The sequence below is a fragment of the Amblyomma americanum genome, chromosome 8, assembly GCF_052857255.1.
Source record: "Amblyomma americanum isolate KBUSLIRL-KWMA chromosome 8, ASM5285725v1, whole genome shotgun sequence".
NCBI lineage: Eukaryota > Metazoa > Arthropoda > Arachnida > Ixodida > Ixodidae > Amblyomma > Amblyomma americanum.
In genome coordinates, this window is record NC_135504.1 from 39363094 (window position 1) to 39390032 (window position 26939).

The 26939-nt window shown below is 49.3% G+C and overlaps 2 protein-coding genes and 1 pseudogene across 5 annotated transcripts in view; 2 read left to right on the top strand and 1 right to left on the bottom strand.

Annotated features, from left to right (window-relative positions):
* Pka-R1 (protein kinase, cAMP-dependent, regulatory subunit type 1) overlaps window positions 1–3402 on the bottom strand; it is a 21070-nt gene extending 17668 nt beyond the window's left edge. The window contains exon 1 of one of the 2 annotated variants that reach the window (XM_077634566.1): window positions 3248–3402. In XM_077634566.1, the coding sequence (XP_077490692.1) occupies window positions 3248–3346 (99 nt within the window). In that variant the 5' untranslated portion in view covers window positions 3347–3402. Of the gene's footprint in view, window positions 1–1358; window positions 1785–3247 lie in introns of those variants that run through there. The other variant, XM_077634565.1, reaches the window with a different exon arrangement.
* The window catches only part of LOC144101411 (uncharacterized), a 27908-nt gene extending 1803 nt beyond the window's left edge, over window positions 1–26105 (top strand). Inside the window, exons 1-15 of one of the 3 annotated variants that reach the window (XM_077634563.1) lie at window positions 1886–2025; window positions 4550–4771; window positions 6116–6176; window positions 7197–7623; window positions 7985–8147; window positions 13301–13345; window positions 13753–13896; window positions 13998–14501; window positions 15479–15664; window positions 16255–16504; window positions 17801–17935; window positions 18042–18110; window positions 19430–19559; window positions 20268–20475; window positions 24454–26105. In XM_077634563.1, the coding sequence (XP_077490689.1) occupies window positions 1976–2025; window positions 4550–4771; window positions 6116–6176; window positions 7197–7623; window positions 7985–8147; window positions 13301–13345; window positions 13753–13896; window positions 13998–14501; window positions 15479–15664; window positions 16255–16504; window positions 17801–17935; window positions 18042–18110; window positions 19430–19559; window positions 20268–20475; window positions 24454–24613 (2754 nt within the window). In that variant the 5' untranslated portion in view covers window positions 1886–1975 and the 3' untranslated portion in view covers window positions 24614–26105. Of the gene's footprint in view, window positions 1–1885; window positions 2026–3885; window positions 3912–4549; window positions 4772–6115; window positions 6177–7196; window positions 7624–7984; window positions 8148–13300; window positions 13346–13752; window positions 13897–13997; window positions 14502–15478; window positions 15665–16254; window positions 16505–17800; window positions 17936–18041; window positions 18111–19429; window positions 19560–20267; window positions 20476–24453 lie in introns of those variants that run through there. The other 2 variants (XM_077634564.1, XM_077634562.1) reach the window with 2 other exon arrangements.
* LOC144101413 (uncharacterized) lies at window positions 10560–12719 on the top strand (annotated as a pseudogene).
* Window positions 26106–26939: the final 834 nt, after the last annotated feature.

Here is a 26939-nt window from a genome sequence, read left to right on the forward strand (position 1 = left end):
GAGGCAGCCTTGTGAGAGGACACACAAAACCACTTTTACCATCACTTTTAATTATTATTTTTTCACTCATATGCCTTCAAGTTAAACAAAATAATGCTGCAAAAGTAGGCACACATTTCTACGTGATTTCTTCGCTTAAAGAGAACACCTAACTTTCTTCCGACCTATTCACCTAGGTTGGCAGTTCACCTGAACGGATTTCACGATCGCGGCTCAGGTTTCGGAAGATTTCGGCCGCCGCGTAGCAGAGTTCTTTAGTTTTGCGCCTTTTTCATTCCGTGCATTGAGCGCAAGGATACGATTCCGACTTTGTTCACCCCAGACGCCCTAGCAGAAACCGAAACCACTAGTTTCGTTTCCTCTCCGTGGTACACCCTCCGTCCTAATGCGCCAGATAGCGCGAAGCATCGCCCTTACGCAAACTTTGACGTTCTTTGTTTACCAGGTGACGTTTTGCATCGCGTTATGTCGGGTTTTACGGCACATAACCAACTACGGCTACCACGCGCCATACGCGGGGCTAAATAACAGCCTCGCATTTTTCTCACGCCCAGACATGTTTTAAGCTTTACAGAATTCAAAAGTTCTCTGATAATTTCCACACTTGACCCAGGCTAGTCTGAGCGCCCTGCTCGGTCTTGCGGCGGTGTTTTACCGTCATCGGGAGACGCCTTGTTCTAGCGAAAATTTTTCGCCCATCCTATTTTTACAGCGCCAGCTGCCTCCGTCGGTGGACCACGGAGAAGCCTGGTGGCGTGCGGTAAACATATTTTAAAACGACAACAACTCGCCCTCGACCAGCGGCGCTGAACGAACGGGGAACCCTCTTACTATTTATACGTCTCCTCTCGGCACCCGAATTCCTCGGCGCCCGCTCCGAAAACCGCGACAGACCCATGTCTTCGCCGGCGTAGCGCAGTGCTACGACACAGGCACTCGCGACGCGGTGGATTAGCCTGCACCGCTGAGGGCTTAAACCGGCTGCGGAAATCACAGTCAACAGCATCCATCGCGCCCGATGAGTTTTTGTTGCCTCTTGTTCCGATGGTGCGCGACCGCAGAACAAGCGAAGGCAAAGAGGGGATTTGAAAGGCCTAGAAAGCGACTCGCAGCTAGCAGCACCGCTTGCGCAGACGTTTGCCAGCCCCGATCGCAGCCTAGCAAGCTGGCAAAAAGGAACCGACCTCGTCGGGCCCCAAAGCTTCCCGACGCCCGACGCTCGTCGACGTAAGAAAAACACGGGCACACGGGCGATATTTCGGGGCTCGTCCGATCGCGCAGTTGTCGCGTTGCTTTCGAGTCTCAAGCCCAGACGAAAGGGGGGGCAGGGGGGAATGCACGGTGCTTTTTTTTTTTACCTTTTCCAGGCGTGCGAAGTAGTCCCGCAGGAAAGAAATCGGGTTGTCTGGCCTGCTCACGCATAGCTGAACGATGCAATCCTTCAGGAGCTTCTGAATGTTGTGCCTCTGCACATAAAGCTCGCATTCGCGCAAGCTCTGCTCTTCCTCTTGAGTGGACGCCATCTTGGACTTGCGTGCGCCCCCTCGTTCCCTCGTCGTCTGCCAGTGTTTTCGCGTGTTCCTCCGCGCTAGTATTTTGGGCCGAGCGTCATTACGTCTTCGCCTACACAACTAACTTAACTATCTTAAGCAGCAGTAGAAAATTGTTGCTCTCTAGTCACAATGAAGCAATACTATTCAAATTTTAATAAAAGTACTGTAAGCTTCGCGATGTAGATCTATGTTTTGTTGCGGTTGCACGAACGTGAATGCGCAAACAGACAACTACGCATGCGTGGAAAGGCGTCTCGCGACCTGCGAGCTCATGCTTCGTTCGTACTTGTTCGAAGATTAATTCGGGCTTGATTAGCGGCGTTTCTTTTCGCGTTTAATCTAGCGTTTGGTGTTTCTTCTCGTTTGTTATATTTAATGTTTTCTCAGACTAGGTCTTCCAGAAAAGCGTTGTCGTGTTCCTGATGGCCGCGGTACAAGCGTTCGAGCAAGGACCGACCCCTACTCCTTGGGTGTAAGTGCGTTCGAAACCAATTGTTCATGTTCACTGGGCTGTTACCGTAATTCACCATTGCCGTCCTGTACTTCGCACGACTTTCTCGCGACTGACGTAGCAGTACCCTGAACGCTGCCCGTTCTTGGTGGCCCACTGGAGCCAGACCTAAGCCTAAGGCCGAAAAAAATGTGGCATCGCCAGTTACGCCGGGAAGGAATTTTTGTTGTTGATGCTGCTAATTCTCCCTCCATGCTCGTTAAAAGTCGCGGCGGAGTTCAATCAAGGTTTGTAATTTTCCCGTGGGGTTTCCCAGATCGAGAAATGATTGTCTTGTAGCAAAGCTAATCCCGCGCGTTCTGACGAGGTCTGCAGCAGTTCAACGCCACCGCGCACGCATGACGGCACAAAAGCGAAAAAATAAAAAAAATCACGACGAGCATGCTGCACTTTTAAGCGCATTGTGCCAACCTTTTGAGCGCAACTGCGTCGCCTCGCTCCTGCCAGATTTCTTCCGCAGCTCTTACCTGGACCTGTGTAGTACGCAGGTAGGAGGGAGCCTACGCTAAGCCACTCAGTCAACTCGGCAGAGCGTTCGACTTGACGGCGAGCCAGAGCTTGTCTCTCCGCCTTGACGGGCCTTTCTGCGTCGTTGTCATTAAGCGCTGCCAACTCGTTAGGCCCGAGCCGCATTTGGCCGGCCTAGGGGACCTCAAAAGGGTTGACACGCTTTTTCGTCGAAGGAAGGTGGCTGCTTCCCCCTCTAGAATAGCAGTTCGGCATTGTCTGCACGACTTAGCGCTAGTCCCTAGCTCACTCATAACAGCCTCGCTCGAGGAACTACCTGCCCCGTTCGCACCTGTATCGTTAGCCGGTGGTTTGTTTTCGGCGGCAGAAGTGCGAGCGTTTGTTACCCTCGACTGACAGGAACTGGCAGCTGCCTTTTCGACCTCTTCAGCTGCTGCTGACAGGTATAAAGGCGTGAATCAAGCAACGGGCTCGTTATGTTGGGCAACTCTGGCTTATCAAGGCTTCGAAGTTGTCACGCTTGACACAGTTGCCCTGTCAATGGTCCGTTACAAGCAGACTGCTGTGTTGCGCTGGTGAAATGACAGTTACGCTAACTTCGCCACGCAAAGATTACTTCTGGCACTTTGGTCATTCAGAGTACTAGTGGCATTGAAACAAGTACTTGTGTGGTGTTCATAAGGAGCCTCTCAAAAGCTGAGTGGCGCAGGTATACCTTTGATGCTGAGAAGCTCGGCAGCGGCGGAATGATTTTGAGTCGCAGGTCAGGCCGCCGCGACTCCTTGGCGGTCTCGGGGTTCGCTGTGTCCGACATGGTGCGGTGTACTGTTTTCTCACATTGCAACCAGGCAACTGATACGTTCTCTCAAGACGCTCTTTTGTCTGAGGTTCTCTCTGCCTGATAACATTCTTGGCCCTCGTAGCCTTGCGATATGAAATGGATATGTAGGATTCTAATCTCTCCAAGCCTCCTCCTTCCGTTATCTGTAGCAAGAGGTAGAAGGGGGTGCTTATCTATGCCATCATTGGTAGGGTGTAAAAGGCCATGGTGATACAGATGTGATTGTGGAGGTGGTTTCTGCGAGCAACAGGAAATGTTGAGGTAGTGCTTTGATCTTAATACACTGTACTCTGCATGGACAGATCTGTCGATGTGGATATTTTTTTGCTCATCAACAAATGGAAACTAACTGCAGTGTCGAAGACCACTAGTTGCAAGTGGAAGTGCACGTGTTGTCACAGGCATGCTGGGATGCAAGATACGAAGTTCGGTTATCTCTACCTGTCATCGTGGCAGAGACGTCTCGTTGTGGAGTGGGTAGCGTGTGTGCGCTCATCTGAGCTAAGTGGTTGGATTTCTGTGCAAGGATGCCTGTTTGGTGAGCATTTTAAGTGTACGCCGAAAGAATGACACTCCTTCGCACATGGTATATGGATCCTGTTCATGGTTGAGGTGTATTGCCTGTTTGCCCTCTGATGGCTACTTTATGTCGTGCATACATGTGAATGGCGAATTAGAGCTGCCTTACCACCAAATTATTTCCTTTCTTAATTACCTGCTTATGCTTTCTCCGATAAACTCATCATTGTGCGTTCAAATTTTTATCGGGCAGTTGGCCAAAACTTGCTTCTGGATATTTTTTTTTGTTTGTGAAGCTGGGTCAGCATTTGCTTGTGTACAAATGCAGCAGGACTGACTATTGCTTGATGCTGTTCAGGTGATATTACAACATTTTTTTGCATTTCTGAACTGCTGTGCAAAGGGAACGAGTACATGGGTTGTGGTCACATTGGGGATTCAAGAACACGGTGCTGCAAAACTTCTCCCAAAGCACTCCACTGCTGTGCCCATTCGGGCATACAATTTATATTGTTTCCTTTATCAACCTTGTGTGTTGTCTACGTGAGGCCTTAATGGTTTGCATTTCCTGAAGCATGACACGGCATTGCCAGTATTGTACTCGCATGTTTTTCCTTTTCTTTTTATTGACAAATATTATTTCTCCTGCCCCTGCAGTAAGCCAGACGGCTGTAAGGAGATGGAGGCTGCTGTGCCCGTGGACCCAAGCCAAGCTTGGGAGAATGCGCGCAAGGCTCTAGAGAAAGTGCAGACAACCAATGCGAAGACAGGGACAGGGGCTGACCAGCAGGCTCCTGCCGGCTATGGAGCTGGATTTGGCTACGGCTTCTGGCCTGGCCAGCACCCGCAGCAGGGCTGCATGTATCCTGGCTACATGGGGTGCGTGTTCATTTCATTGTGATATTCACGGACTCTGCGGCTTGCATGTTGAGCATTTCTAGGTTTCTCTTCTTTTTTTGTTTCTGTAGCATATTTAAAAAAATTGGCGGTTGTTTAGCTCTGGTTAAACCTGGATTGACGCGTTAGCTACAGCTGGCCGAGTGGAACTTGTTTAGCTGGCTGGTCACGCGACGAACCATGGCGCCACGTGACAGTGTGGCGGCGCCGCCACCGCCATGCTGAAGGCTCGAAATGCTACCGTAATGTAACTATCGCTACAAAACTTGTGTGACAGTGTCTCTGAAGACGTTACACTTGAGTTGGCAGTTGTGGGGTTTCTGGGTCGTTGTACTCTCCACAGTGCTCGTACTGTGGAGAGATGCCTAACCTATACCACAGGATGTGGGCCCGTCAATCTAATCCTAATCCAAACACCTCGGAGGAGCGAGCAGTGGGAAGCCATTCTGCTCAGCAATGATCCTGACCTCCAGCACTGGCTGGTGGGTAGGGCCAACGTGGCAGCGATCACCAGTGGACTACTGGACTAGGCAGCCCCCATACATGCTCTATGCAGATTCGGTCATTCAATCAAACAATCTGGATCACTTTTTAAAGGTACCGAGGACCCATAATCAGCAGGGGAGGGGGACACAACTGGAAACACCTGAGCCATGTTACGCCATTCGCATGTTGTGCTCACATATGGAACATAAATCAAGCTCCTTGCTCGTTAGTGTAAGTGTTCTTTCTGATCTGCGCGTCACTTGCCATACAGCTGCTGGCAGTGGGGTGCCTAGTGTGTGTATGCTTGTACACATTCCATCTTTGCAAAAAAGGAAACAAAAAGGCCCTCTTGAAAGTGTATAGATTGCACAAGTAAGCACCAGCTTTTTTTTAAAAAAATAAAATGGCACACTTCTGATAGAATAAAACGGCCGTGTTTTGTAACTTAATTTTTTTTTAACATTTTAGCCCACTCCCACTGACTGTAGGTTTCCAGTAGGGTAGGTGACTGCCACACTTCAGTGCGTGCTTTCCACCCTCTTAGCACCATTGCTGAAAAAAAAAGAGGCCATCAGCTTGATATCTGTACTCGTTTAAAAATTTAATTTGATGCAAGCATGGTTGTTTTAATGACACTTTTGCTGAAAAAGGACGCTTGTTAAGGCACTACAGTAGTGTTGTTCCGCGTCCGCACGGTTTGTGCAGCCCACTTCTTCAGTTTTGTGTTAATACTGTAGTCAGCTGTATTAATCTATTTTGTGTACTGGTACCAAACCTTGTCGGCAGCATAAACTGGTGAGAAATTTTACTGAAATAATTTTTGTGTGTGCGTGCGTGCAGGTATAATGGCTACCCAACACAAGGACCTGGAGGTTCTGGCTATGGCTTCTATCCTCACTTTGTGAGTCGTCACATTTTGTTCACATATAGGGCTGGGTCAGGGTGCTTCCTGTTCTTATGGACACCTTGTAAATGAGGCAGAAAGGTTGTGCCTTTGTATTGTGCTTTTGTAGTCAGTAAATGTGCGTCCACTTGGAAACGGTCGGCAGGGTAGCTAATGGGCTGGGGAGATACCGGCTGTCAAAAGCAGCGTAATGAAGCAGAGTAGAAATTTGAGCTAGTTGGTCGCTCTTTCTTCATGTGAGCAGCACAACAGATGGACTAATACAAAGTACGTCATGCCGTTTCATTGCAGGCGGTTATGGTACAGTAGGTTACAACTGTAAAAAAAAAGCAGCAGTTAACACTGGGCCACGATCCGCGGCGTACTGTATTACTTCGCTAGCCGGTCACAAAAGTAAACAAAATCAGTTGTGTATTGTTGGACTTTATTAACCAAGTCAGGTATCAAAATTCTACAGCTTATAACTCTTTTTCTCGTGATTAGCTTCTTGCTTAGGTGACGAGAGAAGTTTTAACAACAGATCCGCTTTTTTGTCGGGGAGGAATTCTGTGCGCCTGTCCTAAATGTGGGCGGAGCTTCACTGTAGACTTAAGTTGTATCCGACCATAGCCGGTTATGCAGAATTTGAGCGCAGCTCTTCACGGCTGGTATGTAGCGTGTTACGCTGCTAGCCGCCTTCCGGGATGTTCCCGTGGAAGCCATGACACGGAACGCAGTAACGGGCACCTGAGAGCTGTTCTGTGAAAAAATTTGGAATAGAGTTGTTATAGCAGTTGTCTACTTTCTAATTTCAGGTGGGTTGGTTTGTGCGAGCTCTTTGTTCTGCTGTTGACATTAGTGGGCTGATGACAATGTTGATACCGGCCCTGTTTTGGAGCAGTCCAACTAAATGTGGCTGCATGGTGGTGTGCTTATATCCCTCCCCTCTAGCGTTGGCAGCATAATAGCAGCTGATGAAGGTTTTTTATTGTAGTACCACTCTTGCCTTCATTGCTGGGGGGATTTGCGTCATTGCAGAACATGTATGGCGGTGGCTACTACCCTTCGTCGACTCCGATGCAGTACCCACAGCCTGGTCCAGCTGGTGCAGGCAACAACTCTGCCCCTGCTGGGCCACCCCTCCCTTCCGGACACGCCCCTCCCCCACCCCCTCCAGGGGAGCAGGCTCCACCCCCTTCTGAGAAGGATGGTGGTGCCTCCGAGGCTCCCTCCGCGGGAAGTGGAACCCCTGCCCAGGCACAGCATCAGCAGCAGCAGCAGCAGCCCCCGCCTGGCTTCGGTCAACAGGGCCCTGCCCCTGGCTTTGGACCAGGCTACGGCTCGGGCTTCTGCCCCCAGGGACCTGGCTACGGCTTCTACTACGGCTACAATGGGATGGGGCCCAATGGCGAGGGGCCAGGGCCCAGGGGTCCCATGCAGTTCAGCACTGGCATGCAGGGAAAGCGTGAGTGTGCACCTAGATCCCTTGTCGTTGCAGCTTCCAGTCTGGGCATTTGCATGCTGTTAGTAGTGTGAGGTAGCAGGCAAGGTGGTGCAGTAGGTTTGACTTGGAAATAAAAAGAACATTCATACACCTGTGCTGAGGCTTGACGTAGCTGTAGAGCTCATTAAAATGCCTATTTAATGCGTTGTTTCTCAAATCTTTCTGGCTTTAAACCTCTGAGTGTGACCTCAGTAATGAGTATTTTTGTGCTAAGGGCCTCGGGCCCACCTCCTGGACGTTGGTGGCGCTAGCTTTCTCTTTGCCTCAGGGATTTGGAGCCTTGTCTGAATTTGCTCTTTGTGTGTGCTGTCGCATTTTTCAGAAGCACCGGGTGCAGGTGGTGTCAGGTTCAGCCTGCCCAAGCGAGGCAAGTTTGGCGGGCGAGGAGGAGGCTCGCGTGCCAACGCCTTCCAGCAGCAGCAGCGCGCGGCCCAGGGCAGCCAACGGTCAGCTGCTGACGCGACTCAGCGCCTCGAGGACTGCATGTAAGTGTGACTGTGTGGCATGCCTGCGGAGGCTAGGGCACGGCTAACACAGTTTCAAGACATCCCCAGTGGTTGGGCAAGGAAGGTTGGCATGAAAATACCCCGATCTCACTGCGAGCGCACTAGCTGAACTACCGTAAAAACCGGACTATAGGTCGGACCGGAATATAGGTCGACCCCCTAACTAACCAATTCTAAAAATGAAAAAGATCTTTTTCAATGGGAAAAGTACCGAAAGACATCCTTACTTTGAAACAAATGCGACTCGAGAGGTTGCACAATGGTGACAGTATTTAATTTCATTTAAATGCTGCTTGTATGTACACCCAGCAAATTTTTTAACAATATTGCACACCAATCGGACCGCGTGTTTCTGGCACAGGCAAGTACGGCGCCGTAGAGCAAAGCCCTCCTCTTCATGAATCGCCGCAACCAGGATGGCGAGCCTTTCAATTGCGCCCTCGTGAGTCTAGAGGCACGCGCGATCTCTGCCGCTTTCACGCGGATGCATTCGGCAGTCACAGGCAGCGATCTTGCTCGCAGCGCAACGTTTCCTTCCTATTCTCGATACACTACGGTCTGCCCACGAAATGATGTTTTCTTCTGGTTGCTGCAAGTTGTAATACGCAGCTTCTGCCTCCGCCAGTACTGAATGCTCTTTTCGGATACTCCAAATTCGCGCTGTGCCGCCAGGTTCCCGTGAGCTTCCTCGTACTCAATCGTGTTTTTCTTGAAGGCGACGGTAAATTGCCGTTAGCTTCTCCTTTGCATCTACTGAAACGCAAAATGGCGGCACTGCTGCTGATGGCGATGGTGATGGAGGCTGTTGACTTCAGCCACCCATTGTTGCAAGACTTCCATATTTTTTCCGCCAATGACCGGTATATAAGACGGGGGTCGACTTTTCACCATGGTTTTTGAAAAAAAGTTCGACCTATATTCCGGTTTTTACTGTAGTTGTGGGTTTTCGCACATTACTGCAGAAGCTGCTTTTTCTTCTTGAACGTCTCGGGTTGTCCACATCAATCACTTCAGTTATTGGTGTGACAGTCGCAAGTAAAAGTGCAGGTGTGCCGTGCGCCTCTGTCGCTTCCATTCATTGGCGCACGTTTTTTCGCGGTTTTGGCAGGCATTTTTCGTTGAATTTGATTTCAGACTGCAGTGTAGCCCCATCACACATTCCGTCTTTATGCGGGGACACGCATGCTTATTTCGATTTATTACAGCCCCAGCGAATCCTTCAAATACGTAGTGCATTGAAAGAGCGAATGATACAACACACGCTGTACTACCGGCACGAATTGACCGCCTGGAGTAATACAGGTTGCTAGGTCACTTTACTAGAAAATGTCACATGATCTTAAGTTTAAGATTCTTCAAAGATCTGGCCATCAGTGATCTGGAGTTTTACTGACAGTAACGACAGTGGGGCCAACCGTTTGGAGCGGTGCTTCATGCATGCAGTCTGTGGCCGCTTGTGCCGGCTTTCCCACACACATTACTGTTAAAGGCCTGGCGGAAATTGCTTGTATGTCCATTTTAATGTCCAGTTATTGTGTGATAGTAAACTAGTAACAAGGTGAGGCCTTTTATGATAAACTGTGAAACAGATTCGGTGCATCTTCGTTGCATGCTTTGAAGCAAAGCACGCCAGGCCTAGCACGCCAGGCCTAGCAACACTGGGTGAGCCTGCTGGGCAGCATGTCGCTGCAAGGCAATGCACCGGCAGCGTGGTTGAGCTCCATCCTGGCTTTATCGCAGCGTAACGTTTTGTCCTTTCTGGTGCGAATGTTGAGTGCACACGACGAGTTAGCATGTGCTGTGAGGCACTGTGCTAGCGGTTCCAGGTGGAGCTAGGTACGCGGGACGGTGTGTCCGTGGCAGTGCTGAATGCTGCTGGCTTTTATCACCATCTGTTAGCTCCCATTGGAAAGCACAACACGGCGGGCAAAACTGCATGCATGAAACAATTCTTTTGGTGTTGACTTTTTTTTTCCCAATTAAGGGGGGACACGGGTCTTCAGGGCCCGAAAATCGCGAAAAAATTGATTTTTTGAAAATGGCATTTTCGAAATCTACAGTCCGTCTTCTACATATCTACGAATTTATTCGTTGCCTGAGTCAGTATTTTTTCTGTAATTCCACTTTACAAGGAGCAAACGAGCTGAATTCATGCATCAAGTTGCGCAAAAACGGCGTTTTTGAAAAAAGCGCAGCGTCCGTTTCGCGGCCGTGAGCGACTCCATCTTGGTCTCATTTGAAAGAGCGATTTCTCGTTTTCAATTTCCCGCCATGTTGCCTGCTTTTTGCGCATTGGTTGACGAGAAACGGGGCGCCAAACGAGAGTCACAGCGCGCGCTTCCATTCGTTGCTGAGCCCACGTGACTAAAATCAGCTCCTCTGATTGGTGGATCTCGGCCCGTCTCGTCTGCTAGGCGCACCAGAGCTCAAGCGAGGCGCCATTTTGTCAGATCAGCGTTGGAGTTCGTACCGAAAATTTCTAGACGATGTCGCAGCCACGGGCCAAATTTTGTACGCGCCACAAGTTCGGCAAGAAAAGAAAAAAGTCAATCGCGGACAACTGCAAGAAGCGTTCTGCAGTGCCAGAAAGCAGCGACGACGTGCCTGCTGCTACGACCCGTGCCGCGGCAGCGGCAGCCGAGAACGAGCTAAGCCTACCGGTACCGGATGCGCCGCCCGATGTTCGGAACAGCGGGCGCGTTCGCCGCGACACGGCTATGCTGACGCCCGCAGATCTCGAAGAGATAAAGACCAAGGCCGACGCTAAGCTATGCGAGATCGCATCTGTATGTGCTACGGACCGGAAAGCGGGTTTTCTTGAACATGCGAGTCACGGCGCAGCTGCCCCATCCAACGATACGAGGTTCGTGATCGTGAGCCTGGAATCGGTGAACGCGCTTCTGCACCATGTCAAGTGCAAGGCATGCGGTGCTGATGTAGCGGTTGAAAAATCCGCGCGTGAATATGGACTCGCTGTGAGTCTTGTTCTTGTGTGCGCGGTGTGCGGCGACGTAGCGTCGGTGTGGAGCTCGCTGCGCGTGAGCGGCGATCAAAACGTGAATCCGTTCACAGTGAACATTCTTGCTTCGCGTGCTATGCAGAGTACCGGCAATCGGCAGACAGCGCTCAATGATATATTCTCAGCCATGAATATATCCCATCGCGGCCTTCACACGAAGACATGGCAGCAGTACTTAAAAACGAAGCTGACGCCATCGGCGGTGCGTGCTGCGAACAAAGTGACTGCCGAGTGTGCGAGCTCCGTTCGGGACTTGTACGCGGAGTTGAACTTGGGAAATCCGGACAATATCGCGGTCTCGTACGACGGGACATGGATGACGCGCGGTCATTCTTCTCATATTTGTGTAGGCACCGTGATTGAACTTTTTTCGGGCCTTGTATTAGACTGTCGTGCTTTCGAATTTCTGTGCCGCTTGTGAGCGAGGGCCAAAAGAGGATGACCCGAACTACTTGACATGGAAAGAAAATCATGTCTGCCAAAAAAATTCAGAAAAGAAAGCTGGAGAGATGGAGGTGGAGGCTGGCCTCATATTGTTCCAGAGGTCACTCCAGCAAAACAACCTGCGCTATACCACTGTTCTGTCAGATGGTGACAGCCGTACATTCTTAGCTCTGCAAGAAGCTAAGGTGTATGGCTTCATTCCTATCAACAAGGAAGAGTGCGTAAACCATGTGCAGAAGCGCATGGGCACAGCTTTACGCAACCTGGTTGCCAAACACAGAGACAGTCCTGACAGAATCAGTGGCAAGGGCAGGTTGACTGGTGATCTAATAACAAAGCTGACCTCATATTATGGCTGGGCAGTAAAATCACATTCAGGGGACGTAGAGGCTATGCACAAGGCTGTGATGGCGACATATCATCACGTGACATCAACAGACCTTGCATCAAACCACAGCCTTTGCCCAACAGGCCCAGACTCCTGGTGTCGCCATAATGCAGCAGAGGCCAAAGGCCTGCCTTCACCCAAACACCACTACAATCTTCCACCCCACGTCAGCAAGGCTCTTCTTCCCATCTACCAGCGCTTGTCGGACAGGAAGCTCCTTCAGAGGTGCCAGAGAGGAAAGACGCAGAACAGTAACGAAAGTCTGCACGCAATGACCTGGGCACTGGCACCCAAGGAGCACCACGCTTCTTTGTTCAGCATTGAGGCAGCTGTGGCTGAAGCTGTACTGAAATTTAATGCTGGAAATGAGAGAGCCTCGGCAAGCATTCTGAGAGAGCTCAAAGTAGCACCTAGCACATGCAATATGCAGCGCATGGCAGAGAAAGACCGGCGCCGACGAACTGCATCTGTGAACAAGCGTGCATGCGCAGAAAATGTGCAGCAGGCCTGCAAAAAGCGGCACTTGGGAGCTAACAGCCAGACAGATTACATGCCTGGAGCATACTAGTCCATTTACAGTGTAAATATGTACATATTTTTCAGTATTTTTCAATAAATTTCATCTCAGTTTGTTTTTCCTTGTTTTCTCAAAACACAATTTTTTACTGTTTGCAAAGTTTACAAGGAGGATATCTTGGCTTCTAGAGCAGATACAGCAATAAGTTTTACTGCAGCATGCTTCTGAATGATTAAAGTATACAACGTTGGGAACAGATTTCTCAATTTCTGCTCACTAATTTTATTGTGCACACTAATTAAAACTGGTCGTCAAGCAGTCTTCCCTACACTGAACTTCAGCAGGCTCTAAAACAGCTAATACTGGATTAATCAAAAAAGTACTTCCTATATTGTATTGCTTGTACTGTACACTATCTAGCCACACACTAAAAACTGTTTTCTGATGAGTGTTTTTTTTTGTATTGTTCTCGCAAATTAAGGAGTGAAAATGTATAATATCTTGAAAACTAATTGACATATTGGAAAAATAATTACATATTTGAAATCAGCATAAAAAACTGATTAATACTGCAAATTTTCATTGCATTTAGTCTGAAAATAAAGAAAAAAGTTTCAAGACCCCTGTCCCCCCTTAAGTTGCCAAGCTGGGTGCTGTGGCCTTAATATGACTACATAAAGTATGTTCGCACGTCTTGTTGCATTGCCACTGTAATTGGGGCTTTATGTCTATTAGTGGCTAAATTGTATATTTTTTTCTTCCAGGGCAAACCTTGCTCCTCATAGCGGCGATTGGCCCGAAAGCTTGAAGTAAGTTGCTGAGTTGTTTATTGCTTATGGAATTGATGAAGGGCTGTGTATTCTGTGCATTTTTTCACAATGAATGCTCATGGAATGAAAACAAGGGTGCAAAGTTATCTTTACAGCCGCAGTAGCGGGTACAGCCCTTATGCAAGTAAATAATGGATTCTTGGTTGTACGACTTATGGGTAAATGCATGAGTTACTTGCGTTTCCCTAGATGTGGTGTACTTGAAGCTATACTGCAGCTTGCTCGCTTGCTTTACGCATGGAAAATGTTTGTGTGCAAATTGAAAGCTTAGCTTTGGCTGTATTTGTGCCCGTATGATTACTGTTGTTGCTCTCAGGTTTGCCTTTGTGCGCTTCTTTTTTTGCTGTATGCAAAGTGTGCACTGAGTTGATCTTTCCACGTTGCAGGAGGTATGCCATGCGTGCCTTTGGCAAGTGCAAGTCCGAGATTGACCGAGACCAGGTGGAGATTGTTCTCAAGGGCAAGCTGACCAAGATGTACTGCGACGGCGCCATGTGGTCCATCGACTGGGACAAGGAACCGCTGCCCAGGTGTGTACCCTGGGCTGCTTTGCCGGGAAAGAGGGTAGTGGTTTTTCCGCACCTACCCTCCCCCATTGTTGAGCTTATTTCCTTGCTTCTTGCATGTGCAGCATCCACAGTGAACGCCTGCAGCAGGAGCAGCAGAAGGTGGCATCAACAGCGGGTGCGGCCACCTCTCAAGACAGCAACAGCGGCAGCAGCAGTAGTGGTAGTAAGGTTGGCGGTGGCCTGCTTCCAGGTCCCGCATCTGGCAGCCCACCTTCTAAGCTCCTAAGCCCAGCCAAGGCGGGTGGCGGCGGTGGCCTGGGCCGGCGACTGGGTGGAATGACGGGCAGGCTGGGCCAGCCACTGCCTCCGGCTGGTGGGCTTTCGGGCAAGCTCTCTTCATCGGGCCAGTTGGGGGGCAGTGGGGGCGGAGACTCGCCCCCGGATTACATTCCTCTCAAGAGTAGCAGCAGCAGCAGCAACCGTCGGGGTGGCAGCGACTGGGGTAGGGGGTCGTCGCGCAGGTCTCCGCGGTCTCGCTCACGGTCCAGGTCTTGGTCCCCCCGGTCACGTAGCCCCACTGCTTCGCACAGCACACAGAGGGATCGTCGCAAGAAGAGGCGTTCAAGGTGTGTGGCACTTCTTGAGCTTCTGTCCAGCCGCTGCAAAGCAGCCTAACGTGATGTCATTCATCCTCTTTTGTTTTAACCATCGGCTGTGTTGTGCGGCCAACTTTTGCTTCACTTCGGGGCAAGCTGGTCTTGAGAAATATAATCAGGGAAGATGTATTTTTTTGTGTGCAGATTTTAAAAATGGCATTTAATTTCAGCCAAAACAAGTTCTAGTGCACTTGATGCATTATGTTATGCAACTTTCGAACCTGCTAAAATGCATGCCTTTGCTTTGCTGGCGTAAGGAATGCCGTGAAGGTAAAGTTATCCTACTTGTCATCAAAGTTGAGTTACGGGCTTTTGAAGTCACCTTTTCCGACACCGAAAGAAAAGTTTTTTTTCCTGTGTGGCAACTTCAAAACCCATAGCTCAAGTTCTGTGGCAGGCAGAGTGATTAGTTTACCTTTGTTGCATTCCTTGAGGCCAAGGGAAACCAGTGACATGCATTTCAGGAGGTTCCCTGCTGCAAAATTCCTTCAGATTTCTAGGCGAAAACTTGTTTTACATGAATCTGATGACATATTTCAGGATTGTAGCTTAGTAATAAAATTTTTAAGACCAGCTTTCCCCCCGAGGTCTTCCACCTCCTCATTCAAAATACAACACTGTGATGCCAGTCTTGATGGGCTCCATTTAGTAGGCAGATTTAAGGGTCTCTGTAGAGCATCATTGAAAGGAAAAAAAGGAAATTCAGTACTGGAACAGGAGTGGCGAAACATTGAAAGTAGAAAGCATTGCACACGTGGCCTACTTGCCTAACTTAAGTATGCTGGTAACGCTTGGGGAAGGAAAGCGTTAGGCAGAACGTAATGGAGGTAACAGTTTCCATTTAGAACCCTCAGTGGCGTGAAGCATGTCACACACATCATGTCATTTGTTTGAGCGTGCATTCTGCAGGTGTTGCATTTGTCCCCTCTGCTTTTCTCTCGCTGCAGCTCACTGGAGTCTAGCTCCAGCCCCGAGCCGCCTCGCTCATCGAAGAAGGTTCTCAACTCTAGCGTCTCTTCCTACACCCACGGTGTTAATAGCAGCAATAGTTCTGCAGGAAAGAACAAGAAGTCTGGCCAGGCTAACCGCAAGGCCAATAAGAAGCAGAAGAAGCAGCAACAGCAGCAACAAATGTAAGCTTTCTCTGTCTACACTTTTAGACTGATTTTTCGAACCAATTGGGTTGGATTGGATGTGCGGGAATAAGGCGGCCGCAGCTGGCGAGGCTTTTGTCCTGCTGCAGTCGTCGTAGACACGCTGATGGAAGTCCACGCCAAGGTGTAAATGAAGTGTAAAGCTGCGAAAAATCTCCAAACGGCTGGGTTCTCAGTTTTGTCCTACTTTTATTTGTCAAGGTTGGGCAAAGTTTGAAGCCCGTGCACTGCATATTTAAAAAAAAAACATGAACTAAAAAGCTAGCTGTCGGGCTCAATATCCTGCCATCATTCCGAGCTTGAGTGCCTCAGTTGGCCATCACCTGCATACAGGGTAGATGGAACAGTGGCGCTTAGCAGTTGTGCGACTTTAGTGTGTACTCTTTGCGAGTTTCGGGTGACCTGTGCAGCTTGAGTATTCGTGAGCAGCTGTTAGATTCCTGTATTCTCTGTTTACTGAGCTGTAAAAAATGTTTAAATCTGTGAAAGCGACCACTGACGTGGCGCTTGTCATTGTCTCTCTCAATGCTAATGCCCTTCCTCCTCATGTGTCCACGTGCGGTACGCAGGGTTCAGTTCCAGGTGGAAGCGGACATGGCGACGACGGAGAAGCTGCAGAAGCGGGCAGCCCGCTTCCAGTCGGAGATCTCTGCAGGCAAGAAGAAGCGGCCGTTCTCCCTGGTGCTGAGCATCAATGCAGGTCCCACCCTGGGACCCTCCTCCGCCATTGGAGACGGAGACACGGATCTGGACTGGGAGTCCTTCCCCATTGTGGGCACCTGCCAGGATCTTGAGAAGCAGTACCTCCGGCTCACCTCGGTGGGTGTCAAAATAGGGGCGCTGTAGGCGTGGTCTTTTACGGGATGTTACCGGGAGCAGGGATGCACTCTGAGAGTAGAGAGGGGCAGTGCTGTACTGCCTGGCACTGTCCAGTTCGAACCTTTATGCCTTGGCAGTGAGGACACATTTCCCAGAACAGTTGGCCCTCTAGTCTGTTCACCTATGTGGGAAGTATTGCGCAGGCATGATTGCTAAAATGTACAGGTGTGGACAGAAGTTTACAGGGCAAGGGATCTAAGAAAACAAAAGCTTTTTGCCTGGTCAAGCAAACCAGTGCACTGAAATGCCTGGAAGAGCTTAGATATAGAAAGGGGCTAGGTGTGCAGGAATAAGACAGTTTTGTATTTTAGTTGATTCTGAATTTTAGAAGGCAGCCTCTGACTCGGAAGTGCAAGAGCCGGGAAGTGGTAATGATGACCATCGAACATGTTGTCCGAGGACAAATCATCATTATGATAAAGCAAAAGAGGCGGCTTGGAAGAAAATGTCGGCAATTTGCAAGCTTCGTGGCTGCTCCCGACTGACTTTTCCAGTGCTGCAGTTGCATCTGTAGTTCCCGTTGTATTCGCTGTCGTAATGTCATAATTGTCAAATTAAACTTCTGTGTAGTTGTGACAAATAACTTCGGAGATAATGTGAATAAATGGGAAACAATTTTCGTAACTTTTTAAAGCAACACCGTGTGCAAGTACACGGGTCCTTGGGGAAAGCCCAGAAGCTTTAGAAGCCCACAAATCTGGAGTCTCTGCAAATGATGCTGTTTGCTGTTCTGCCAGCACTGAGCCGCAGCAGCCGTTATTCTTCCAAGCCTGGCTATGTGGGTGAAGGAAACGAGATACTCTGAAAAACTTAATCAGTGACTCGAGTTTGATGGTGGTGATGGCTAATTGACTCTGCATCCATGCTACACTTGTTGCTGGGTTGCTTCTCTCGTATCTAATCGAAATTTAAAGGAGCACTTACCAGCCGGCACAAAAATTGGCGGTGGTGTAGCTCTGGTTAAACCTGGAGTGACGCGATAGCTACAGCTGGCCGAGTGGAACTTGGTCACATGACGAACCATGTGATCAGCCACAGCGCTGCGCTGCACCATGTGACAGCGTGGCGGCGCAGCCACAGGGTTGCGTGCCGCCACGCTGAAGGCTCGAAGCGCTAGCATAATGTAGCTATCGCTACAAAATACCAGTGTACATGATGCTGAACACAAGCACACTTGCATGCATGCTGCGAAACGTCACAGTCCAGTTGAAGTAACATAATGGGCATTCATTTCAGGCTCCAGACCCATCAACCATCCGTCCTGTGGCGGTCCTGCGGGAGTCGCTGGACATGGTGAAGGAGCATTGGGTGCTGAAGCAGGACTACCACTATGCCTGTGACCAGCTCAAGTCCATCCGCCAGGACCTCACGGTGGGTTGGCCATAGTCCTCCGTTCTCTCTTGCATAGAGTTGCCACATGTCCGCTCCCCCCCCTCCGTCACCCACACTGAACACATCCTCTGCTGTTTCGTTGCAGGTCCAGTGCGTGCGGGATACTTTTACTGTGCAGGTGTACGAGACCCATGCCCGCATCGCTCTCGAGAAGGTGAGGCTCTCGTGTCTTCATTCACCATTGACTAGCAGTTGCAGCCAGGTCCACTGCACTGAAAGCTCGTTAATTCGAAAGTCTGGATAATTTGAACTGCCTCTGCTTTCCTGGCCAACGCCCATCCAAGTCTGTGGGCTCGTGCGCTCGCCAATAGTTCAGGTGGGCTGCCGACTAGACAGTGTTCAGGTATGACTTGTGGGTCAAGCGATCGTCCAAGTAGCCCTCCTCGAAGATGAATTCCATGCTTCAGAGTCGCTCACGCACCCCTGATGTGCGTGCAACTTCAGGCGTTGCGACAAATGGACTGCCCTGCCTCCAAGTGAAATCACACCACTTAGTTTCAGTTTCACTTTTCATAGATTTGCATCAGCCAGCGTGTCAGCCAGCCAATTGAGCCCAGCTGCGCTCGTGTTTCGGGCACTGATTGGCATGTCACTGGTCCTTTCTATCCCTATTCTATTTCATACCTTAGTGCCGCCGTATCCATCGCTTGTGGGGTTGACTTGGGGAGATATATACCTTCTCCCCACTCAATCGCGGCTGACACGGTTCAAAGCCGCCCGGACCCCACCCCGTGATCGCGTACGCTACCGAGCGCACGCCGACCACGGCGGGCCTTGCTCTGAGGGAACAAAGGAACGGCCCATTGGCTGACACAAACAGGCATTTATTGCTACAGCAACAATAACGCCAGCTAGCAACAAGGTACGCTAATGAATCAAGGACGTCCGACTGACCAGCAAGGTTCCGAGCGAATGCTCGCCCGCGCTAGGGCAAGGGATATATACTCCGAAGGCCGGACGGGACGATATACGGGAGCGGGTCTCTCCATTGCTTCCTCGCCCCGCCGGCGAAGAGCAGAGCCGCGAGCGACACGTCCGCTCGCGCCGACGATCCCAGCCGACCAGCCCCATCTCCCGCGCGCGGGCTTCAGCAGTCTCCCGCGCAGCGACGCTAGCGCCCTCTCTTGCCAGTTAATGTAACTGACAAGGGAATGTGTTCATCCTCGGGGTGAGACTGCTGCTGCACGGTGCCTCGCGGGAAAGCAAACACCAGGGGCCTGCAGGGCAGGTCCCCACGCGCTTTGGTTCTTCCGTTCTTCCAGTGTGCCAAATTGCGTGCTCGTCACGTGCCATTCGCCTTTTTTTGGGGAAGCCTCCTCATAGGAGACTCAGCCGCTTGTGGGGGTTGCGATGCAGTTTCAGTGGCATGTCACAAAGAATGTGGCATTGTCTCTTTTTAAGCCCACCTATCCAACACAGCAGCCCATATTTTTGTGTTGTTTGTTAATGAAAGCTTTCTCTTCTCTCCCAAAGGGTGACCACGAGGAGTTCAACCAGTGCCAAACACAGCTCAAAACCTTGTACCAGGAGGTGCAGTGCGGGAACCCACTGGAGTTTCTTGGGTACCGCATCCTCTACAACGTGTTCGCCAGGAATACACTAGGTGAGGGCTGCATGCAGGCAAGCATTTGCTTTCAGCAGGGAACAGCTGCAGCAGAGTTAAAAAGTGCATTATTTGGGTGCCTGCTGCGCTTGCCCAGTGGCTGTTGTGCGCTGCCGAATACAAGTTTGCTGCACCTTGATGGAGGTGAAATGTAGAGTGGTGAGCAATATGAGGGGGAAAATCGCAAACTTTCTTGGTATTTCTCTTCCGAGTTTGAGAATGACTTTTGGAAATTGTGCGTTGAGGGGAAAGATAGTCAAGACAGAGCAATCTGCGCTTGTTGCTCGTAATTACGGAGCAATCAATAAGCAAATGCCGAAACTTTTTGCCATCTCGTATTTCTCACGACTGTACCTACACTGGTGTACCCAAATCCTAAGGCAGGCTTTTGAACCAACAGGAGTCAAAATAATGCTTGGTTGTCCAGCAAGGTTTGCGTCATGGTGATAGCCAGACTTCATTTTTGGTATTTCGCCTGCATTTGTTAATGGTTTCCCTTAGATGTGTCACCTGTAGCTTCTTGTGCAGGTAATGTGCCTAGAAAAAAAAAATAGAGAAGGAAAAAATTTCAATGTAAGATTCCTGCTTTGCTGCTACTGTTTCTGCGGTGATGCATGCACTACCCGGTTGGCCTGTGTATGTGTGGCTAGCTAAGCTTGGTCAAGGAGGGCCGTGGAAATAATTAGCCCGTGCCGTGCCTACGCGCAGAGCTGAAGACTATCCTGGCCCACCTGAGCACCCAGGAGAAGAGCGACGAAGTGGTAAAGCACGCCCTAGCGGTGTGCCACGCGTGGAGCCTTGGTAACTATGCGCGGTTTTTCAAGCTGTATGAGCGGCCGCCCAAGATGTCGGGCTACCTCATGGATTGGTTCGTGTTGCGGGAGCGCCGCAATGCGCTCAAGGCCATGGTCAAAGCGTGAGTACCCGCCCCGTCCTCCCCTTGCCCCCATTGCCTTGCCCGCGCCCGGCTTTGCGCACTTTCTCCCAGACGAAGGGATGGTTGAGGGATCTTGGTTGGGGCAACCTGCCAGCCATAGCTTGGCTTGATAAGCGGATGTCTAGTTGCCAAGCTACCGTAGCAAATCTGGTTTATTTGCTGCATGTGCAGATCTAATCACTAATTAATCGCTTCCCTTCTTCTAACGGCTATAATGCAGTGTGGCATTATAGTTGCTCCTGCCATTAACCCTTAGCTTATAACGAGTTATAATGCATCGGTCCACAGTGGCAGTTCTGTAGGCCTTAGCCAAGGATTGTCACAAGGTTAATCATTGTAGTCTTAGCAGGTTCATTCTCATTACGTTAGCTTTAACTAGTAATGACAGCATTACTAGTAACTAGTAATGACAGCTTTAACTAGTAATGACAGAAGTATTTGTTGGAAGGGGTGGGCACGGTGAAGCAGTTGTGCATTCTTCAAGTCAGGTTGGCATAGCTGCTTGCTCTTGGCACTGTTTCAGACTTGACCAAGTGAGAATACTTCCTTTGGGACAAAGCTAAAACAGCTGCACAGCACCTAGTTTTCTTACCTGAACGCAATGCAGGGGTCAAAGGGCAGATAGGCACTCGATGGCTGCTGGAACGTTCGTTTTTTTTTTTTTTTTTGTCGTCATGGGCAACAGTTTGTAAAGATTTTTGTCTCGCTGTTTCGTCCTTGCAGTATCTGTGGCTTTTGTATATGTGTATGTGTGTGTGTGCATGAGCATGCATCTGGCTTAAAGCATGAACATAGAGAATAGATTGGTTGGGCTTTCTTTGTTCCTGAAATGTTAACTACATTGTCAAAAGGTTGGCTTTGTCAGGGATGGTTTACTCAAAAAGTAAATGCATTCTGCTCACAATGCATCTCTTAATATAATGGAGTTGATTGTTTCTTTTGTAAGTGTAGGTGATTTCGTGCTAACGCAAGTTGTGTTATCTCGGCTTGACCACCTAGTCTAGGTCCGCTCGAATTTCAGGAACACTGGAACCTAATGCAGAGTAGAACATGAACTTGAGTTTAGTCTACTGTGTAATTGTAGTTCAAGGTGGTACAGTTGAACCTCGTTATAACGAAGTAGCATCGGGACCGTAGATTAGTTCGTTATACCCAATATTCGTTGTAACAGCATGCATAGATATCGGCTCTGGCAAATCCGCAGTTTGGCTCATGCAAATATTCTAAATACTAAAATGCGTTTTTCTGGGCTTCAAACCCACTATAAACGAGGTAATCCTTACCTACCTGTCTCCTTGAAAACAAAGTAGAGCGTGGTATGGGAAAGTCGAATTACAAAAGAACGAAGTTCTACAAAACAGGTCTGCATTCGTTTATTTGAAGATGGATGTGATATTCGTCTGGTGGCTTTTCACAGCACTGAGCAGAATAAAGTTCTCCACAGTGTCCATGCACAAGAGGACCTTTTCTACCTCAGCAGTTTTGGTCGTCGGCAGTTTTTCCAAATACAGTAGCCGACGGGTAATTCGGACTTCAATAATTCGGTCTTGTAGGATATTTCGGACCTCAATGAGGCGCCGTCAGTCGCCCCATAGAAGCACATACATATTCGCGACGGATTTTTCGGACTAATTTCAGTCGCCTGCGGACCCAAAATTGGCCATCTTATCGGCTTTTCGCCGGCGCAAAAGGTGCCATCTTGGATTGAGGTGGATTTACGCTGCAGTTGGATTGGCTTGACATACTTTCGGTACCTCATTGTTGCCAGTAGAGGTCCCTGTGATCTCTGACACTTTGAGGTGGCAGCCGGATTGTTGTCGCGGGCAATTACTGCATGTCGCAGGCAAGTTTCGTACCCTCACGTCATTAAACCATGAAAGCAAAGCCGCTTCCACGTCCGGGTGATGGCAAGGCCTAACTCGCTTACGGTCAGCTTTTATAGCGTCCGCGGTGTTGCCCTCAGTCTTCTTTCTTGCGGCTAAAATGGTGGATAAGGTGCTTGGGGAATGCTGAACTCCGCTGCAACATCCTTTTTCTTGCGGCCACTGTCCACAGCTCTCAATATCTGCAGTTTTGTCTCGAGCGAGACCGCCTTCCGCTTCGTTGCCATTTCGACCCGGCGCTGCACTGTGATGATGCCGAGGGTGCCGCAAAGCAGGCTCTCTACGCAATGCCGCCTCGCTGTTGCCAGTGTTGCTGCGCTTGCCTTCACCGCTGGACATGTGGCGCCGCCCTTCAGTCCTTGTCATATGAGCTTTCAGAGTTTTTGCGCTCTGTTCATAGGTGGCGCAGCCAGTCAAACTCGCAATTTATGTGCCAGGCCACCAAAGTTTCTGCAATCTTTTCAAACGATAAAAAAAAAGTGTGCTTGTGAATTGGCTTCCAATATTTATTTTGCTTTTTTTGTGCTATCTTTAGCGTATTGAGCCTTGCGTAAACCTAATATTTCTTCGTTACAGCCGATATCGCAGTGGATCTCGCATTTTCGGTTTCGTTATAAAAGAATAAATGTCGTAAAAATGAAGCATGACCAACCAAAGTTCGAATTTAGTTTGCTATAACCGATAATTTGCTATATACTGTTCGTTATAACGAGTTTCAACTGTATTTGTGGTCTTGAATTTATTTATTTCCATTACTAAGATACCTTGGAGAGCGAATTCATAGTGTTACCGTAATGCAGTTACATTGTTGTCTGCATTCAGTGGTTCCTCGACTACATTTTGTCTCAGCTTTGGCTTGAAGCCTGTTGCATTTCATAGACTGAACAGTGTCTTGCTTGGTTGCACTGCTGCTATTGGCAACGTAAGTGTCCTAATGCAAGCATCTGGCCTTCTGCACTTGCAGCATGGTGTATAAACGTTAGGGGAGTGGGGGCATTACAGATCAAGAGAGTATATACCAGAGACACAGCCACGTAGAGGGGGATGCTTTAGCATATGTTTCAGTATATTTTCAACAGCACCTATTGGAAGTTGTCCATTTGTTAGGGCCTGTTTAAAGCTGAGAGTACTGTAGTGTCTGTTCTGAAATAAGTCACCAGTTGCCATTGTGTTTGTGGAATGATTTGACCATCTTGTGTGGCCTCCATTCATTTAGTTTTGATGGGTGAGCAGCAGCTTGAATGATCGAAAGGGCTGTTTTTCCGCGGTTGTGTAGCAGTGGTGTTCTAAATGGGCAGCTTTAGGCTGTGCCCTTCCTGTTCTGGCTTTTCTCAAGGCCTGGAGGCTGTTCGTGCAATTGTCCTCGTTTACCCCCGGTGTTCCGTGTTTGCTGCACACTTGCACCAAGAGCACAGCTGTGCTGGCACCTCGCCTGGTTTTCTGCACTGCACATAGCCGTAGGCATGGTGGTGGGACTACGTGCATAACGTTTGTAGATGCAGCAGTTGGTTTTGTAGGTTTTCATGGTGTGAGTCTGCTGTCTGCAGCGGTGGTGAGTATGTGCCTCTCTTACTATTCAGCAAGAGCATCAGCCACCTGGCACATTCTGGGCTGGGCTGGCTAGCCTCAATATTGAAGCCCTGAAACAGGCTCCATGTTCAGAAAGTAGCGGATCGAGGGCAGGAAGGCATGGACATCATTGAGGATAGTAACTTAATGAAGCGATCGAAAGTTGTAGTGCTTGGCCTGTCTCTTTGTGTGTGTTGTTTGAACCGCAGTGCAGTGCTGTTCGTTACCTTTGTGGTGCTGTTATTGTTAGTAAGAGTGCTCGTAGAATCATGATGTCCACAGCGTGTAGTGATTAATTGACCATAGTGTCGCTCTGCTTGTCAGGGTCGTAGCAGTCAGTGGTGGTGCTTCCTGAGGCGTTTTTAATTGGCCTGTAATATGCAGTCTACCTTCATGCCTTTGGTTCACTACTTCTCTTCATGGAGCCGGCTTGGTGGGTGCACTCATATACCTGATGTATGTGTGCATGCGCTTTGCTAATCGCCTTTGTCCTGTCTTGTTTTAGATACCGCCCGGTTTTGCCGGTAGGGTATATTGAGCGTGCGTTGGGCTTCGCCGACCGCGAGGACGTGCTCGCGTTCCTGGCCGAGCTAAACGTGACCCTGGCAGAGGACGGCGCCAGCGTCGACTGCAAAGAGTCCCTGGCGGCCGTGCTCGCCGCCTGAGCATCGGCTGCGGTTTCCGCGGCAACGGTGGTGGTCGCGCCTTTCCTTTCCTCGCTCACCCTACCATCTCCCCTTTCCCTGCTCTTCGACCCAGCGCTGCCTTTCCCCAGCAGGGGGTAGTGTGGTTCCTGTGGTTCCTGCCCCATCCTTCTTTACACCGATCTGTGGAGGGTTCTCCCAGAAAGCAAGTTCGTCGGGGGGAGCTACCACAGCGCCGCGCACAGACTGTATAAAGTGCATTATGCCCCTGCACTTGGTGCGGGTGCTCACAAGTATCGGCGGTGCATGGGTCCGGTGGGGAGGGCCAGTTGCAGAGGTCCCTGGATGGAAGACGTCGACAAGTGGGGTTTCTTCTCTTTTTCCCTCTGGCTACGGACAGTTGTGTTCCTGCTGTGGCCGTGGGGTGGGGATGGGCATCACTGCAGCGGGAGAGCCAATTCGGAAGTGCATTTCTGCCCTTCCGGCTTCGGTTTTGTAGAGTTGGTCATGATGTGTGCCTCACGAACTCTGCTTCTTCAGTCGGGCCGACACACGGTAACGCGTCGCTACTCATCTCATCGTGCTTGAAGGAGGGAAGGGCTTAATTCAACCACTGCCAACTAAGAAAAATGCCACTCCGCCCCGGAAGGGGCTTAAAAAGCCCGGTGTCAGCGTGCCGCGTCGCCTCAACCGCGCAAGCCTCAACCGGTGTCTATTTCTGGTCACCGCATAAATCAGCACCTGCAGTTAATGGCTCGCAGTCCTCAGGCATATCCTGGAAACTTCAGCAACTGGTTCAGCAAGTCAAAGGATGTCCAGCATTAATGCCATTGCCTGCAGTCTTAGCTAGGTTTATCATCTGGTGCACCTATAATTAGCTTTCGAAATTCTCCATAGATCAACTCACTAAATGTCGTGGGAAAATTGTCTGCCAGTGAAGCATTGCGTATTTCCCGTGCTGCAGCTCGGAGCTCCAGAATGAGTCCGTCACAGCCTCATTCGGGTAACACGGTCACGCCCAAAGCTGCAAGATGCCAGTTATGAACCAGGCAGGCTTAATTTTCTGGCCCATCATATATCCCATTCATTAAGCAGAGCCTTAGCTTGCTAAATCAGGTGTGCGGCTGGACCGGGCATTCAGTGCTGCAACACATTAGTTCTCAAGTCCCGAAGACCTAAGTGCTTGCCGAGATGGCCGCAGCCGAGCCTTCATTAAAAACCGGCCAAATAACATAGGAAGAAGTCCAGGAATACCGTATGAGGTGGCACCGTCTCGGAAGTCTCAACCGGCCAAGGCAACAACGCCAGTCGCAAGCCACGAGATCAAGCTGTTCAGCACTTTCGCAGAAGAGCCAGTTGTCACCAGGATGCTGTTTGTACAGTTTTTCCAGATGGGAGCTGCCTCCTTTGGGATCCGAAGACTCAAGCATGTCAAGTTGGAAGACTCCAGAGCAGTATGCATTCCAGGAGTGAGAAGATGCCGGAAAGGTAACAAGTCTTCTGGCACTCTGATGTTAAGAAAGCCAGCGCCAGGACATTTCTCAAAAAAAAGATGCCTGCCCCAGTTTTCATTTGCCAGTGCCAGTCGTGTTGTGTATAAAATTCTGCTCGTTGAGAACAGTATTGTTTCTGAAGGAAGCAAGTACGCATGTGTTCGTTGTGTACATAATTCGTATGGAAAGCATGTGATTGTACAGCGGTGTACATTATGTAAATAATAGAATAAAAATTATTTGCGACTTTGTCTTCTCAATTTAAGGCGGGCGTTGACGGGATAGCCCGCTTTAATTGGTCGTTTCCGCACCGCTGCAGTCGTCACATATTGAAGGGGGAAGAGGGTCTTAGAAATAAATTTTTAGTGGTGAAGTCACAATTATGAAATCATCAGGGAATATGTGTTTTTGCATTCCGATTCCAAGTATGTAATTTTATTTTACGTCCGAGTTCTTGTGAATTATGTTATGTACCTTTTTGCCTAGAGTTTGAAAGAAATTTTGCTGCAGGGAACTTGTTAGATTGCATGCAGTTGGTTTCTCTTGACATCGAGCTATGCAATAAAGGTAAAATTATCATCCTATCTGTTGTAGAAGGTGAGTTATAGGGTTTTGAAGTCATCATGAATGCAAGTTGTTCCCGTTTGGGAAGTGGCAAATTCAAAACCCTGTAACTCAACCTCTATGACAGGCAGGATAATAATTTCGCTCTTATTGCATAGCTTGATGTCATTCTAGCAAGTTTCCTGCAGCAGAATTTATTGAAACCTCTCGGCGAAAAGTTACATAACATTATTCTATAAGTGCACAAGGACTTGTTTTACATAATCTTAAATCACATATTCAAAACATTT